This window comes from Oryctolagus cuniculus, chromosome 5 (genome assembly GCF_051225735.1).
Source record: "Oryctolagus cuniculus isolate XC-2025 breed Fujian yellow rabbit chromosome 5, ASM5122573v1, whole genome shotgun sequence".
Lineage (NCBI taxonomy): Eukaryota > Metazoa > Chordata > Mammalia > Lagomorpha > Leporidae > Oryctolagus > Oryctolagus cuniculus.
In genome coordinates this window covers 57,423,446-57,439,298 of record NC_142871.1, presented here as the reverse complement: position 1 = coordinate 57,439,298, position 15,853 = coordinate 57,423,446, and the positions used below count along the sequence as shown (strand labels likewise).

General features: G+C 46.9%; 1 protein-coding gene across 1 annotated transcript; it reads left to right on the top strand.

Annotated features, from left to right (window-relative positions):
• The first annotated feature begins 8,035 nt into the window (after window positions 1-8,035).
• On the top strand, window positions 8,036-14,192 carry MARCKS (myristoylated alanine rich protein kinase C substrate). Its single transcript, XM_002714938.6, has 2 exons — window positions 8,036-8,547; window positions 10,351-14,192. The coding sequence occupies exons 1-2, from the start codon at window positions 8,446-8,448 to the stop codon at window positions 11,248-11,250; spliced, it is 1,002 nt and encodes a 333-aa protein (XP_002714984.1). The 5' UTR covers window positions 8,036-8,445; the 3' UTR covers window positions 11,251-14,192.
• The last annotated feature ends 1,661 nt before the right edge of the window (window positions 14,193-15,853 follow it).

The window sequence follows — 15,853 nt, the reverse complement described above, 5'->3', positions numbered from 1 at the left end:
TTTTTTTTAGTCTGTCCCTGGAGGGTAAATATATCGCAAATCCTTGGAAACACTACTGTAGGTAGATAAGGTTTGATTCAGAGTTTCTGAAACCTTTTTCTTAAAATTTTTTCCTGCTTTTCACTTACCTTTTCTAGAGTATATGGCACTCTGATTATCTTATCAAATACTGAAAATTAAATCCTACTAATTTAATGGGTAAGTCCAAAGAGCAGTGACTAAAAATATACACACATTTGTAGTAGTTTTGTGATGATCATCTATATACCCAGAGGGGATCTGACATTCTGACACTTCACTCCTAAGGTAGACATGTCAGTCCTTGATTCTTCAGATAAGCAATGACTCTGATGTTTCCCAATTCTGGAGGAATCTTTTTACATAAGCGCTACTGGACAGTACACAAAGCATTCTAAAGGGAGGATAAAGTTAAGAAAGTGTGCGGTTTTATTTTTCTGTTAAGACTTATTTATTGATTTGAAAGGCAGAGTTATAGAGAAGCAGAGGCAGAGAGAGAGAGAGAACCTTCCATCTGCTGGTTCACTCCCCAGATGACCACAATGACTGGAGCTGTGTCAATCTGAAACCAGGAGCCAGAAGCTTCTTCCAGGTCTCCCAGGTGGGTACAGGGGCCCAAGGACTTGGGGCATCTTTGCTTTCCCAGGCCATAGCAGAGAGCTGGACCAGAAGCGGAGCAGGCAGGCCTCAAACCAGCACCCATATGGGATGCCAGCACTGCAGGTGGCAGCTTCATCCTCTACGACACAGCACTGGCCCCAAGTGTGCAGTTTTAGTACAGATTCTAACAGATAATCCAACTTCTACTATGCACAGTGTTCTGTGCATATTATGACAATTTGAGCTCTTATTAGATTTCTAGACACCGCATAGCCATCAGTTGACAAAGGCCAACATAGTTGAATTTAATTTTCTAAAGCTAGCTAAACATCAATCTCCAAATCTGAAAGATGAGAATACTGATACACACAAGTCCAGGGAGTTATTATAAGGCTTGAATCTCAAGCCTAGCACAGACTCACACCGTGTAGTACCTGGTGCAAGTGGGAACCCTTTCCTTCCTCCTCTTTCAACATATATGTATGGAATCACATAGGATTAACTGAGATTAAACTGTAAAAATTAATACCATTTTAATTTATGTATATATTTTTTGAGTAAGTATTGTATTTATGGGTCTAACACAAATTGAGTATAAATTGGGAGAGTGAACAACTGGAAATCTTAAAGGAGGGTAGTAACGGACACTTACACCGTCATACATTTACATGTGAGCGATCTTTTGATGTATTCATTAAGCAATATTGGGATTTATCAATCTCAGATGAACATTCATTATTGCTCTGAAGTCTTACCATACCCCTAAGTGTAAATCCTATGCCTCCTGATCATTATTCTGTGCCTTCTAAAACATAATCAAACTCTTAAATCTCCTTTCTCTGCCTCAGTCTTAGCTGATGATTCCAAGGGCAAACAGAAACCAGCAGAAGGGACTTCTCTTATCTTCACACCAGAAAATATGTAGCCCCCAACCCTTCCCCTTCCTCCTCCTCCTCCTCCTCCTCCTCCTCCTTCTTCTTCTTCCAGAGCAAGATCCCTTTCAAGAGCCAATTTTCAAACATGTGCCATATGCCCTCATCCTTCCTGCCTTCTCAGGGACCTCACTCCATTCTCCCCCTTTCCCTATTGTATCTACAACCTTTTCCTTTCTACTGGATTTTCAGAGGAAACTTGCTCTAACATCTTCCATCCAAAACAACGTAACACAAAACAAAAAACAATAGACAGTAGTAGCCCCTTCTGGCTACTGCTCTTTCTCCAAACCCTTTGCCCCATCAAATTTTATAAAGAGATCATTCGCTGGAGTCACAGGCAGTGGCTTTACCTGCTATGCCACAGAACTGAGGCCATAAACAAGAGTGTCAATTTGTAAAGTCAACAACAGGAGTCACTGTGCACTTACTCCTCATGTAGTACGATCTCTGTCCTTAGCGTGCTGTACATTGAGACTTAATGCTATAACGAGTACTCAAACAGTATATTTCACTTTGTGTTTCTATGGGGGTGCAAACTGTTGAAAGCTTTACTTAATGTATACTAAACTGATCTTCTGTAAAAAAAAAAAAAAAAAAAAAAAAAAAAAAAAAAAGGAAGAAATTATCAATTCCCAACTTGACTCTCACTGGGATTAAACATGACAATAGGTCTGATCTGATTTCATCATCATTTAAAAAATCATCTATTATCTTTCACTTTATGTTTCTGTGTGGGAGCAAACTGTTGAAATCTTTACTTAATGTATGCTAAACTGATCTTCTGTAGATAAAGAGAATCGAAAATGAATCTTGATGTGAATGGAAGGGGAGAGGGAGTGGGAGAGGGGAGGGTTGCGGGTGGGAGGGACATTATGGGGGGGAAGCCATTGTAATCCATAAGCTGTACTTTGGAAATTTATATTCATTAAATAAAGGTTAAAAAAAAAAGAGATCATTCGCTATTATCTTCTTCCTTCCCATTTGCTTCTCAAAACACTAAATCCTATACTTCCACTCTCAAAAAGTGTCCTGGAGCCCGTCACTACACTGCAACATCCAGCACGTGACACAATTAACCACACCTCACTGAGACACTGGGTTCACTGACTTTCCCAATACCACATTCTCCGGGTTGTCCATCTAGTCCTTGAAAGATCCTTCTCTTTCTTCTTTGCCACCTACACTCCTTTCTTGCTCCCCTTCTTAAAGCAGGTATCACTCAGAGTGTGACTCTGGACACCACTGTCTTTGGCATGGTTCTAGGACTTGGGTGCTGAAAATATTTACATGTGGAAGATTACAAATCTATACTTACATTCCAGACCACTTGATGAACTCCAGACTCAAGAGCACTTGATTTTTCTACTGGAACGTTTTGCAAACACCAAATATGTCCAAACTGATCTCTTTTCCTTCTTCCCAAACCCTTGTCACTATCTTCCCTCCCCTGGCACTTTGCTATTGCTGCCCCTGAATGCAAGTTTTTGCCCCTTTACCTGGCTAATACTACTCTTCCCTTCAGTTTCACATAAATGCACTTTAATCATTCTTACTAAATTACACTATTTTGTAGCACCCTATACTTCCCTTTAGAGTTTACCTTTGTATGCGATCTTTTTGTTTAATTCTTACTCTTGTCTCTTTTGCTGGATCAGAGGCATTGGCTGGGCTATTCCTATTAATAATTCCCTTACGTCTTTGAGTCTGTTCAGTTCATCTTTTCAGTGAGGTTTTTGCTTTTCTGTTTAGAATTTCTCCCTTACTTTTCGTCAGTTTCTCTTTCCTCACATTTATAGACTTTTCACATCCCATATAATTTGCTTACTTGTATTTGTTAATTTGCAGTTGTCTCTCGACCCTAGAATGTAGGCTTCATAAAGATTTCTTGTCTGTTGTGTTCATTGGCATATCCCAAATTCTCTGCACATGATAGGAGTTCAGTAAGTATTTTTTGGGTGAGTTGAAAAATCTGTGTTTTGCTTCTCACTAAATTCTAAGTTACACAATTTCTGTGGAATTAAATTTCAGCTAATATAAAAACCTACAGTGTGAGGCCGGCTCTGTGGTGCAGCGGGTTAAAGCCCTGGCCTGATGTGCCAGCATCCCATATGGGTGCCGGTTCTAGCCCTGGTTGCTACTCTTCCAATCCAGCTCTCTGCTGTGGCCTGGGAAAGCAGTAGAAGATGGCCCAAGCCCTTGGACCCCTGCACCTGCATGGGAGACCCAGAAGAAGCCCCTGGCTCCTGACTTCAGATTGGCACAGCTCCTGCCGTTGCGGCCATCTGAGGAGTGAACCAGTGGATGGAAGACCTCTCTCTGTGTGTCTCTACCTCTCTCTGTAACTCTTTCAATAAATAAAATTTAAAAAAAACCAACAGTGAGATGAAGGATGGACAGTAACATCACTTGGACAATGGGAACCCATTCTCATAAATCTCAGTACATGAATGCTCTCAGGTGAACGCATTTTAGTTTGGACTCTAGAAAGTGGCCCTCATTTTTTGCTACTGGTTTTGCAGCACATAATTTAGCTATTTACCACAGATTAGTTAACTATGGATAACTATATGACAGTTAATTCTGTCCTTCTTCTTTAGATCTCAACAACTTTTAAGACAGTATAATACAAAATGTAAGCTACATGAGAGGAAAACCCAAGCCCAAGCTCATGTTCATCCCTACCATAAACTGTTGTCTAACCTGTCTTGTTGGTATGCAGCAGGGACTAAATTAATACTTTGCTAGTGCAAAACTCACCTACTGAGTGAATCTGTGCCATCAAGGAAAGCCTAGGTAGCACCTGCATGGTGGAAGAAGCCAAAACTTGGAATCATGAGGGAGCAAGCTCTATTTTGGGTTCTACCATTTGAAAAACCTGGCAATTTCCTCGGGCCTATTTCTTCTTCTGGTGAGAGGATAAAGCCAGATGGTGCAGCTCACCTTAACTGTAGTTAGAAGTGTAAATCTAACTAAATATACTCTCCCTGAGGTTAGCGACTGCATTTGTCATGTTCACTGCTATGAAGACAAGCCCTTGATCAGTGTGCTCGGCACACAGTAGGCCCTCAGGATTTTGTGGAATGATCTACAAAGTTCTTTCCAAAATTTTATGGAAAAAAGTTTAACTGAAATCTCCTAGATAAATTATTCTTTCTCTAGAGAAAACCATGCACAGATTATCATCATCTTAGAAATACCTTATGGGGCCAGCTCTATGGTTTAGCAGGTTGAGCAGCTACCTGTGACACTGGCATTCCATTTGCAGTCTGGTTTGGGTCCAGGCTGTTCCACTTTAGGTATTAGCTCACTGCTAATATGCCTGGGAAGGCAGCAGAAGATGGCCCAAATGTTCGGAGCCCTGCACCCACGTGGGAGTCCCTCATGAATCCCTGGCTCTTGGCTTCTGTAAGGCCCAATCTTGGCCCTTGTGGCCAGTTAACAAGCATTTGGAAGATTGATTATCTATCTCTCTTTCCCTCTCTCCCACTTTCTTCTCTGTATAATCCCACCTTTCAAATATATATATTTTTAAATATACCCTAGGGCATGGTGAAAGGTGAGTACAAATAAATTCTTGGGGTGCTGCCATTTGGCTCAGGCGTTTAGACCCCACTTGGGATCCCCACAACCCAAAGAGTGCCTGGGTTCCAGCCCCAGCTTCACTTCCGATTCCAATGTCCCCGCAGGCAGTGATGGTGGTGGCTCAAGTAGCTGTATCCCTGCCACCCACATGAGAGATCCGAATCCAGCGCCTGGCTCCGTGGCTGGCATTTGGGGAATGACCCCGCAGAAAGGGGAGCTCTGCCTCTCCGCCATGAAGAACAAACGTGAGTTGGCTATAGACACCCGCCTTGCATTGTCACGAGGACCCACTCCGGGCTCTTTCATCGCGTACAAACACCTCCGGCGCTTCATTTGAAACCTATACTCTGCGTGTGAGGACGCCAGAGTCCTCAGGAACTCCCGCGCTGCACAGCTCGGCGCCCCTGCCCTGCCATTATGATGATGTAGCTTCCCAAGAGCGGCCTTTGCTCATCTCCCAGCCCTTCCTTCCTCACCCCTCGCGCGCCGTGGGGCAGAATACAACCCCTGGGTGGGCCTGACGCGGGGAGCGGTGGGGGAGGCTGGAGGGAGGCAGGCCCAGCGCCCGCACCTCCTCCCCTGCCAGTTCCGGCGCTTTCGTATCACACGCAAATCAACGTTCCTAACCGAAGCTGGGGACCGCGGGTGGGGCGCCGAGCCGACGTGTTTACACTTGTCTTCTCGCCCCCGAGCTGCCGCGGGACCTGATTGGCTCCCGCGCGCGCCCCGCCCGCCCGGGCCCGCCCCTCGCCGGCCATCTGCTCCCCGCTCTCGCCCGGCCCCTCTCTCTCCCCGCGCCGCGCCGCCGCCTGCGCGCCCCCCACCCCAACCCGCAGCTGCCCCCGACCCGCGCCGGCTCCGCCCCGCCCCTCCCCCCGCCCCAGCCCCGAATCGTCCCCGGCCGTTGCCCGGGAAACGAGCCGATACCAGTCAAATAGGCATTGGGGGAAAGAAAAGGGGGGAGAGCTCCGCGGCAGCCGGGTAACAAAGGAGCAATAAAAAGCAGCCCCCCAATGGAAAGGCTAAGGACGCGTCTGGGAGAAAATCCGCAAGCGACCGAGCAGTCACCCCCAGTTTCCGACAGGCGGGGGCTGCAGAGGAAGGGGCCTGCTGCACGCTGGGAGTGGGTGTGGGACGGGGCGGTGGGGTGGGGGTGGCGGGAACTCAGCAGCCTGCAATGACCGTTTTAGGAATCTTGTGGACGGTGGTGCTGGATCGGCCCCGCTGGCTTTGCTGGGGATTGGCGTCCGTCCTGGCGGCCGGGGTCTGGGGCCGGGCCAGCGGGCTGCCTTAAGGGCGGTCACACGTTTGTTGGCGAGATGCGCTTCTCCATCTGCTCTGGGGAGAATGACTGCGTGAGTGACGAGCGCATCCGAGGGCACTGGACGGCGAGAGGACCTTCGCGCGCCAAGTGGCGAGGGGCAGCCTGGTGGTTTGCAAAACGACACTTCGACAAAGAGTTACTGGCCCGACACGACTGTCTTTTCCCACTCAGAGTGTGACCTATTTCCCTACAATGAGCAGGAAATAAAGCTGAGAATTCAGAGCCAGGACCGGGAGAAGTGAGCCATTCCCTCGATGGCTTCTCGCTTCCACCAGGGGAAGATTTTTATTCGTGGCAGTGATCACCACATGTAAACGAGAAAAGGTGGTCTGATTTTGTCACGAGCGAAAGTGTGGGTGGTAGAGGAATGCTTATTGGTCTGTACCCTGAATTCCCTCCCTCTCTCGGATACCTTAAATCAATGCCTTGTGTCTCACACACAAAGAGCGCCTGGTGCTTCGGCGGGGCCGGGGTGCAGTGGCAGATGGAGGCATCCTGTGTGCCATTCTAGGCGATTTCCTGGTAACCCGAGCTGGACTTGGAGCGCCCGGGCGTCTTCCCGCAGCCGCTCCGCACGCAGGCAGTGTCGTCTTAGACCTGCGAACCGGTGGTGGGGGGCGCACGCTCGCTGGCGTGCACGCCAACAAACGCGTTCCCAGAGAGAACCCGTCAGATTCTGGCAGTGGGCTGCGAACGACCCACATGGATGCGAGAAGCATTCCAACTGTAAATATGGATGCGTGCACTCGAGGCTGTGCGGGGAACCCGTGGCAACTCAGACAGTGATCAAATGTGGCGATCTTCTGTACACAGTCCTCCCTGGGTATTCTGGGGGAAAAAATGATTGGGAACAGCTAAAGGAGGAATTTGAGGAGCGCCCAAGGCCGATCTCCAAATCCTGTGTTGCGTGTCCGTGTGGGAGACAGAGGGGAAGACGTGTTTGCCGCTTTTGCGTTTCCCACATCTGGCCTACAGACCTAATTCCAACTCGGAATCTCGTTTGATGAAATTCGATCTTCGTGGTCTGAATACCTTTCAATGTGGGACAAGTTAACAATTCAAGCAGTTGAAAAGGGAAAAAAAAAATCCTGCGCACTATCTGTGAAACCCAGATGGCACAGGCAGAAAGAAAACACGCTGCAAAGACACACATCCCGACTATTGTCTTTAACACTCGCACACACATAAACACACGGGGAGGGCGGGGGAGGGGAGCGAGCTCGGCGACGGACGCGGATATAGACCGGCCCGAGTCAGCGAGAGTCAAGTTAAGGCTTTCTCCGCCCCCCGGCTGCAGGCGCCCCCCGCCCGCGCCAATTAATTCCAAACAAAGCAAGCCAATCAAGGGACGTAGGATCATTTTAAAGCAGAGGGAGGCGAGAGGCATGTATTTTTAATTGATTTATTTATTTGGAGGACATTAATTCTCGGTTCGGGGCTGATTTTCAAACCGTTTGCAAAGCGCGGCTCCATTGTTCGCCGGGCGCGGAGGCCCCGCCCCCTGCTTTGTGTGCGGCGCGCGGATTGGCCGGCGCGCGCGGGGGCCGCGTCAGCGCCCGCGAGCCCATTCATCTGTGCACTTGGGCGTTGGACCCCGCATCTTATTAGCAACCAGGGAGATTTCTCCATTTTCCTCTTGTCTACAGTGCGGCTACAAATCTGGGATTTTTTTTATTACTTTTTTTTTTTTGGAAAAAAAACTACACTTGGGCTCCTTTTTTTGTGCTCGACTTTTCCACCTTTTTCCCTCCCTCCTGCGCTGCTGCTTTTTGATCTCCTCGACTAAAATTTTTTCATCCGGAGTGTATTTAATCGGTTCTCCTCTGTCCTCTTCACCGCCCCCACCCCCCTCCCTCCGGTGTGAGTGCCGCTGCCGCCGCCGCTGCTGTTGCCGCCGCTGCTGCTGCTCGCCCCGTCGCTACACCAACCCGAGGCCCTTTGTTTCTCCTCTTGGATCTGTTGAGTTTCTTTGTTGAAGAAGCCAGCATGGGTGCCCAGTTCTCCAAGACCGCAGCGAAGGGAGACGCCGCCGCGGAGAGGCCCGGGGAGGCGGGGGTGGCCTCATCGCCTTCCAAAGCGAATGGGCAGGTAAATTCTACCTGTGGTTCTGGTCATTTCTTGGGTGTCTTTCTGTGCTCTCGACGCTTCTCTTTGCCTCCCGGTCGCGCCCGAGGCGCAGCCGGTGGAGCTCGAGTGTGGCCGGATTCCAGTGGGAAAGTGGAATGTTAAAGCTAGCCTAAATTGCTTTATTTTTCGTAGGCAGAATCTCCCCCCACCCCCACCCCCACCCCGCGCCTACGGAGCGGGTCCCGAGAACCCTGGCTAATTCTTGAGTAGACGGGAGGACAGGAGTGACAAATCGTCTAAAATGGCGTGGTTTGGAGACTGGCAGAACGTGACTAGCTAGGTGTCCCCCCTCGCTCCACAGCCAGGTTCATTTGTTTGAGGACACGGGGGGTGTTTGGGTGGCTCTCGCGTTTGTTGTCCAGCCTGGGTCGCCTTCTCGATGTGTGAGCTGGTGTGAGTGCGTGTGTGTGTGTGTGTGTGTGTGTGCAGGGGAGGGGGTTCGCAGTGGGGATGGCGGCGGATAAAGGCGAGTAGGGAAGGGTTGTAGGGCTGTCTTATTGTATGCCGAGGCGGTGTGCCTGGGTTCTTGGAAAGGAGGCTGGTGGAACTGGACTTAAGGGTTTCGGTATTTTTTGGATGGGGTTTTCCCACTTTCCTAAATGCTATTCGGAGCTGTCTGAGGAATCACACACATTTGACTTTTTAAACGGTATCCCGAGGGTGAGAACAGTAGGTAGGTCCTCTAAGGATCGTTCCAGATGGCCCCGAAGAGGTAGTTGTTGCATTTCGGTCGGGATTGTTGGTACGTGGCGCCTCGACCACCCGCGGAGGGCCGCCCGGCGCGGCTCGGACCCAGGCAGATAGCCACGGTTGGGTGGGCGCGAGAGGTCGGCCATGGGTGGCTGCTTCGCAAACACTGGGCACCCACCACGCCTCTTTTCCTAGAGCAGAAGCCGAGTTGCCTCGTTTGCTCCAACCTACTGGGGGAAGTCAGCTCTGCCAAGAGGCTTTAAACCCGTTAAAAATGCAAAATGAGCTGCCAGGACGCGCCTGTCTTCGCAGAATCACGGTTGTAGGTGGGCATGGAAGCTGAGGCCAGACCTAAGAGATAATGGGTTTCCCGCAGCCTTGTTGGTTTTAGCCCGACTGGGAGGCCGGGAAGCCACCTGAGCTTTGTTTGCGGACTCTTGGGCTGCGCGATCCGGGCTCGGGGGCGCCTTGGCCTGCGGGCAGGGCCTGGCTGGGCAGGGCGGGGTGGCCCGGCGGCCCCGCCCCTCCTCGCCGCCTGCGCCCAGCTTGGTGCGATGGAGGCGCAGCGCCCCCTGCGGGTGTCGGGCCTTGGGCGAGCGCAGTGCTTTTGAGCGCGCAGTGAAGTGCGGCGCTTCTGTTTGGAGTGCTGGGATACCCCTGGGAGTTCTCGGAGTTCTACGGTGAAAGGGGCATAAGTGTCCTAGGTGCAGATCACCAGCTCCGAAGTGCGTTCTTCCACAGGGCGTTCGGTGTATCATTAATTGGCTTCTTTCCCCCCAAAGCCTGTGAAGAGACACTGGAATCGTTACTCCTCTTTGCTTTTCACTTCGCAGTCCGAGAGACATTCACAGAACGGTCACAGCTACTGCTGTGCTGTAGGGATCCCCAAACAGCGCTGCCCCATTTCTAAATCTGGGGGGGGGGGTTCCTGTCTGGGTCTCCAAGGCCACCCCTCCCCATAATGGCAAGAGGAGGGTCCCCGGGGCCAAAGAAGTGCGGGGGAAGCCGGTGTCTCAGGGCCCACTGGTGGGGCGGGAACGCTTCAGTGACGCTCCCGCTTTCTCTGCCTCGCAGGAGAATGGCCACGTGAAGGTAAATGGCGACGCTTCGCCCGCGGCCGCCGAATCTGGCGCCAAGGAGGAGCTGCAGGCCAACGGCAGCGCGCCGGCCGCAGACAAGGAGGAGCCCGCGGCCGCCGGGAGCGGGGCCGCGTCCCCCGCCGCGGCCGAGAAGGATGAGCAGGCCGCCGCCACCCCCGAGGCCGGGGCCAGCCCCGCGGAGAAGGAGCCCCCCGCGGAGGGCGAGGCAGCCGAGCCCGGCTCGCCCACGGCCGCGGAAGGCGAGGCCGCGTCGGCGGCCTCCTCGACGTCGTCGCCCAAGGCCGAGGACGGCGCCACACCCTCGCCCAGCAACGAGACCCCGAAAAAAAAAAAGAAGCGCTTTTCTTTCAAGAAGTCTTTCAAGCTGAGCGGCTTCTCCTTCAAGAAGAACAAGAAGGAGGCGGGAGAGGGCGGTGAGGTGGAGGGCGCAGCCGGCGCCTCCGCCGAGGGCAGCAAGGACGAGGCCGCCGGGGGAGCGGCCGCGGCCGCCGCCGACGCGAGCTCGGCCTCCGGGGAGCAGGCGGCGGCGCCAGGCGAGGAGGCGGCCGCCGGCGAGGAGGGGGCGGCAGGTGGCGAGCCGCAGGAGGCCAAGCATGAGGAGGCCGCCGTCGCGCCCGAGAAGCCGTCCTCCAGCGAGGAGCCCAAGGCCGCGGAGGAGCCCAGCAAGGCCGAAGAGAAGGCCGAGGAGGCCGCGGCCAGCGCCGCCGCCTGCGAGGCGCCCTCAGCCGCCGGGCCCGGCGCGCCCCCGGAGCAGGAGGCGGCCCCGGCCGAGGAGCCCGCGGCTGCCTCCGCCTCGTCAGCCTGCGCAGCCCCCTCACAGGAGGCCCAGCCCGAGTCCAGTCCAGAAGCTCCCCCAGCGGAGGCCGCAGAGTAAAAGGGCGAGAGTTTTTGAGATAATCGAAGAACTTTTCTCCCTCCCCCCCAGTTTGTTTGTTGGAGTGGTGCCAGGTACTGGTTTTGGAGAACTTGTCTACAACCAGGGATTGATTTTAAAGATGTCTCTCTCTCTCTCCTTTTTTTTTTTTTTACTTTTTTTTTTTAAGCAGCAAATTTTGTTTCCCTTCTCCCCTCCCCACAGATCCCATCTCAGATCATTCTGTTACCACCATTCCAACTGGTCGAGGAGAGCTTAAACACCTTCCTCTGCCTTGTTTCTCTCTCTCTCTCTCTCTATTTTTTTGCATCAGTATTAATTTTTTTGCATACTTTGCATCTTTACTCAAAAATGTAAACTTTCTTTGTCATTCTATGGACATGCCCATATATGAAGGAGATGGGTGGGTCAAAAAGGGATAGCAAATGAAGTGATAAGGGCCACAATGGGGAAATCATAGTGGTGCATAGCATTGCCAAGATAATGTGCCACTAGAAATGATGGTGTAAAGGCTTAGTCGTTTGGGTTTTTTTGTTTTGTTTTGTTTTGTTTTTTTAAAGAAAAGTTATTACGATGTATTTTGTGAGGCAGGTTTACAACACTACAAGTCTTGACTAAGAAGGAAAGGAAAAAAAAAAAAACACCAATACCCAGATTTAAAAAAAAAAAAGATCATAGTCTTAGGAGTTCATTTAAACCATAGGAACTTTTCACTTATCTCATGTTAGCTGTACCAGTCAGTGATTAAGTAGAACTACAAGTTGTATAGGCTTTATTGTTTATTGCTGGTTTATGACCTTAATAAAGTGTAATTATGTATTACCAGCAGGGTGTTTTTAACTGTGACTATTGTATAAAAACAAATCTTGATATCCAGAAGCACATGAAGTTTGCAACTTTCCACCCTGCCCATTTTTGTAAAACTTAAGTCATCTTGGACCTTTTAAACACAAATTTTAAACTCAACAAAGCTGTGATAAGTGGAATGGTTACTGTTTATACTGTGGTATGTTTTTCATTACAGCAGGCAATGCTTTCTTTTCCAGTCGTCTTTGAGAATAAAGGAGAAAAAAAATCTTCAGATGCAATGGTTTTGTGTAGCATCTTGTCTATCATGTTTTGTAAATACTGGAGAAGCTTTGACCAATTTGACTTAGAGATGGAATGTAACTTTGCTTACAAAAATTGCTATTAAACTCCTGCTTAAGGTGTTCTAATTTTCTGTGAGCACACTAAAAGCGAAAAATAAATGTGAATAAAATGTACAAATTTGTTGTGTTTCTTTACGTTCTGATAATACTGAGACTTCTAGGTCTTAGGTTAATTTTTAGAAAGATCTTGCATGCCATCGAGGATAAATTTGGTTATTTTAAATCTAAAGTTTTTATGCTCTGAAATTTAAAATCAGCAGTGTCAAATTACATATAGGAAGATCTTAAAACATTCCATTGTAATCTATTAACCATTTATTCGCATTTAGTTTTCATTTAAGAATTGAACATAATTATTTTTATTGTAGCTATATAGCATGTCAGATTAAAACACTTAGGATAAACGTTGTGTGACCCTAAGACTATTTAAATGTCTTATGAGAAAATTGCATAAAAACATTTTCTTGTCATGCGGATCTAGAAACTTAAATTTTATACTGAATAAGTCTATTGAATCCAAACTGCTGAAGGCTAGTAAAAAGTGGCTAACAATGTTTCAGAAATTGATGATGTATTACATTGTAATTGCTTAGCGCTTCCAAATTATTGCTTAGAACATGTGTTATACCTTTAAAAATAGGTTTATCTAACAAAATGTTGGTGTTGAATGAACAGTGTTGTCAGTTGATGGGTCTTTAGCATAGCTGCAAGCAGGTTTTTTTTTTTTATGAAAGCTCATTAGCATCTTGTTACTCAAAGGAAAAGATAGTGAATAATAAATATTTCTTATATATTAATAACCCTACTTGTTTACCTCCTCTCTTTTTTAGCACCCTATAACAGGCTATTTTTTCTTCACTGAACCCTAAACTGAATTGAATTTTTAGATATGTATCAAATACTATTAATTCATTAGATGCAAAATTGTTTCTGCACACCCATTTTGCTGCTTTTGTGTGGTGTGTAGTATAGGACTCATGATAAATCAGTGAATTGCATTTGTAACAACTGAATGCCAAATATCTTAAACTCATTAGAAAAATAACGAATTAGCTTTTTAGTATGTACTTATAATTGGAATAATGGATCAAAATAATAGCTTATGATTTCTCCTTACCAAACACCATCCCCACTAATAAAATAACATTTGTAAGAGTGTGCATTTTGAGTTAGATTTTGTTGATCTTGGAGAATGTTTGAAAGTTAAAAATCAAACCTAGTAACCAAAGGACTGATTTATGGGTCTTTCCCATCTTAACCAACTTTTTTCTCAAAAACTAGTTGGCCAAGTACAGTGCCTGGTTGTAGTAAGTCTCAGTTTAAAAAAAAAAAAAAAGTGGATTTAAAAAATAACTCCCAAAGTGAATAGTCAGAAATACTGTGTAGGAAACTATTATATATGCTAGGTTTGTTCTTTTAACAACTAGAGTTTATTAAGATGCGTTGTTTTCATTTTAATCACTGCCTAAAACACTTTGGGTGGTATTGATGGAGTGGTGGATTTTTCTCCCAAGTAATTAAATGAAATTTGACATATCTTTTCATCCAAAGTTTTGTACATCATGTTTTCTAATGGAAAAATGTTAATATGGCTTTTTGTATTACTAAAAATAGCTTTGAGATTAAGGAAAAATAAATAATTCTTGTACAGTTCAGTTTTGTCTATTAAATCTGTATTGGCAGTGTGTATAATGGCATTTGGTATGGTTACAAAATACTTCCTCTGGATTATAATAATCATTTGATCCAATTCTTATTGCTTGTAAAATAAAGTCTTACCAGTTGATATAATCAAGCCTGCTAAAATAGGATTTTTTACAAATTTTATTTTAAAACACAAATTTTAGAGAAAAATTCTAAATCTTAAGTGTTAAAAGGTAAGCATAACTGTTATTCCATTTAAGGGGTTTAGAGGATGTGCTTGAAATTACACTTAGAATGTAAAATTACATACATCGAAGATGAGTTATATGCTCACAAGTCAAAAAAAATTTTAAGATTTATTTATTTACTTGAAAGAGTTACAGAGAAGGAGAGACTGAGGCAGAGAGATGATCTTCCATCCACTGGTTCACTCCTGAAATGGCCACAGCAGCCAGAGCTGGGCCCATCCCATGCCAGGAGCCAGGAGCTTCTCCCAGGTCTCCCACATTGGTATAGGGGTACAAGCACTTGGCCATCTTTCACTGCTTTCCCAGGCACATTGACAGGGAGCTGGACTGGAAGTAGAGCAGCTGGGATCCAAACAGCACCCCTATGGGATACTGGTGCAGGTGGCTATGCCACAGCACCAACCCCAGAAGTCAAAAATTTAAATGATATAATTAGACAATATGTTTGTCTAACAATGAAATTAATCTTTTTTTCCCACATACAAAAACAAACTTAAGAGAACCTTGCAGTTAGGGTTAAAGCTTTGGAGTAAGATCAGTGAAAAAACACGCATATTTTAGCTAGATTCTTGAATAGTAATTGGGAGTGGAATATAGTTTAATGTAGCCCTTCAACTTTGAAAATCAAACAATTGATTTATGGGGCAATTAGTTTTTTCCTTTCCTTTATTTATAAAGATTTATTCATTTATTTGAAAGAGTTACACAGAAAGAAAAGGACAGGAAGAGAGAGAGAGAGAGGTCTTCCATCCACTGGTTCACTCCCCAATTGGCCACAACAGCCAGAGCTGCGCCAGTCCGAAGCCAGGAGCCAGAAGCTTCCTCTGGTTCTTCTCACGTGGGTGCAGGGGTCCAAGGACTTGCACCATCTTCTACTGTTTTCCCAAGCCATAGTAGAGAGCTGGATTGGAAGTGGAGCAGCTGGGACTTGAACCGCCACCCATATGGGATGCCAGCACTATGGCTGACGGCTTTACCCACTATGCCACAGTGCCAGCCCCTTCCTTTCCTTTGAGCATTCACTGTAGAGATTGAATATTTTTTCCCTGTCTACTTCCCAACTGTATGAAAGTACTTAAAACAGGTTTTAGCAAAGATGAATTTGTAAGGACTTTTAATTTGTAAATTCTCCAGTCCTGTTAAGAGTTCAAGCACTCCTTTTAACTTATGCTCAAAAATTCTATTCTGGAAATGGAAAGAAAATACTTTTAAATGTTTAGGAGTGAATTTCAACAACTTTGCTTTAGGATTTTCTACATGATTTCCATATTTTAAAAGTGTTAAATAGATACACTTGGCTGTAGTTGAGTAAAATGGATGGAATTATCTTTTTTTCTATTTTACTTTTATCCTAGAAATATGCTAATCATTAATGAGCTATAAAAACCAATCTTTTCACTGTTACATAGTTGCCATATTCTTTTTTTAAATTGCAGGTAGGACAAGGTGAAACATAAATTTTTGTCCAGAATTTATTCAACCCCAAAGGTACTTGTTGGTATTTCCTCCTTCAAAGGTGCACATGGAAATATGTGTTATTGCTTGTACTTATGACTTACA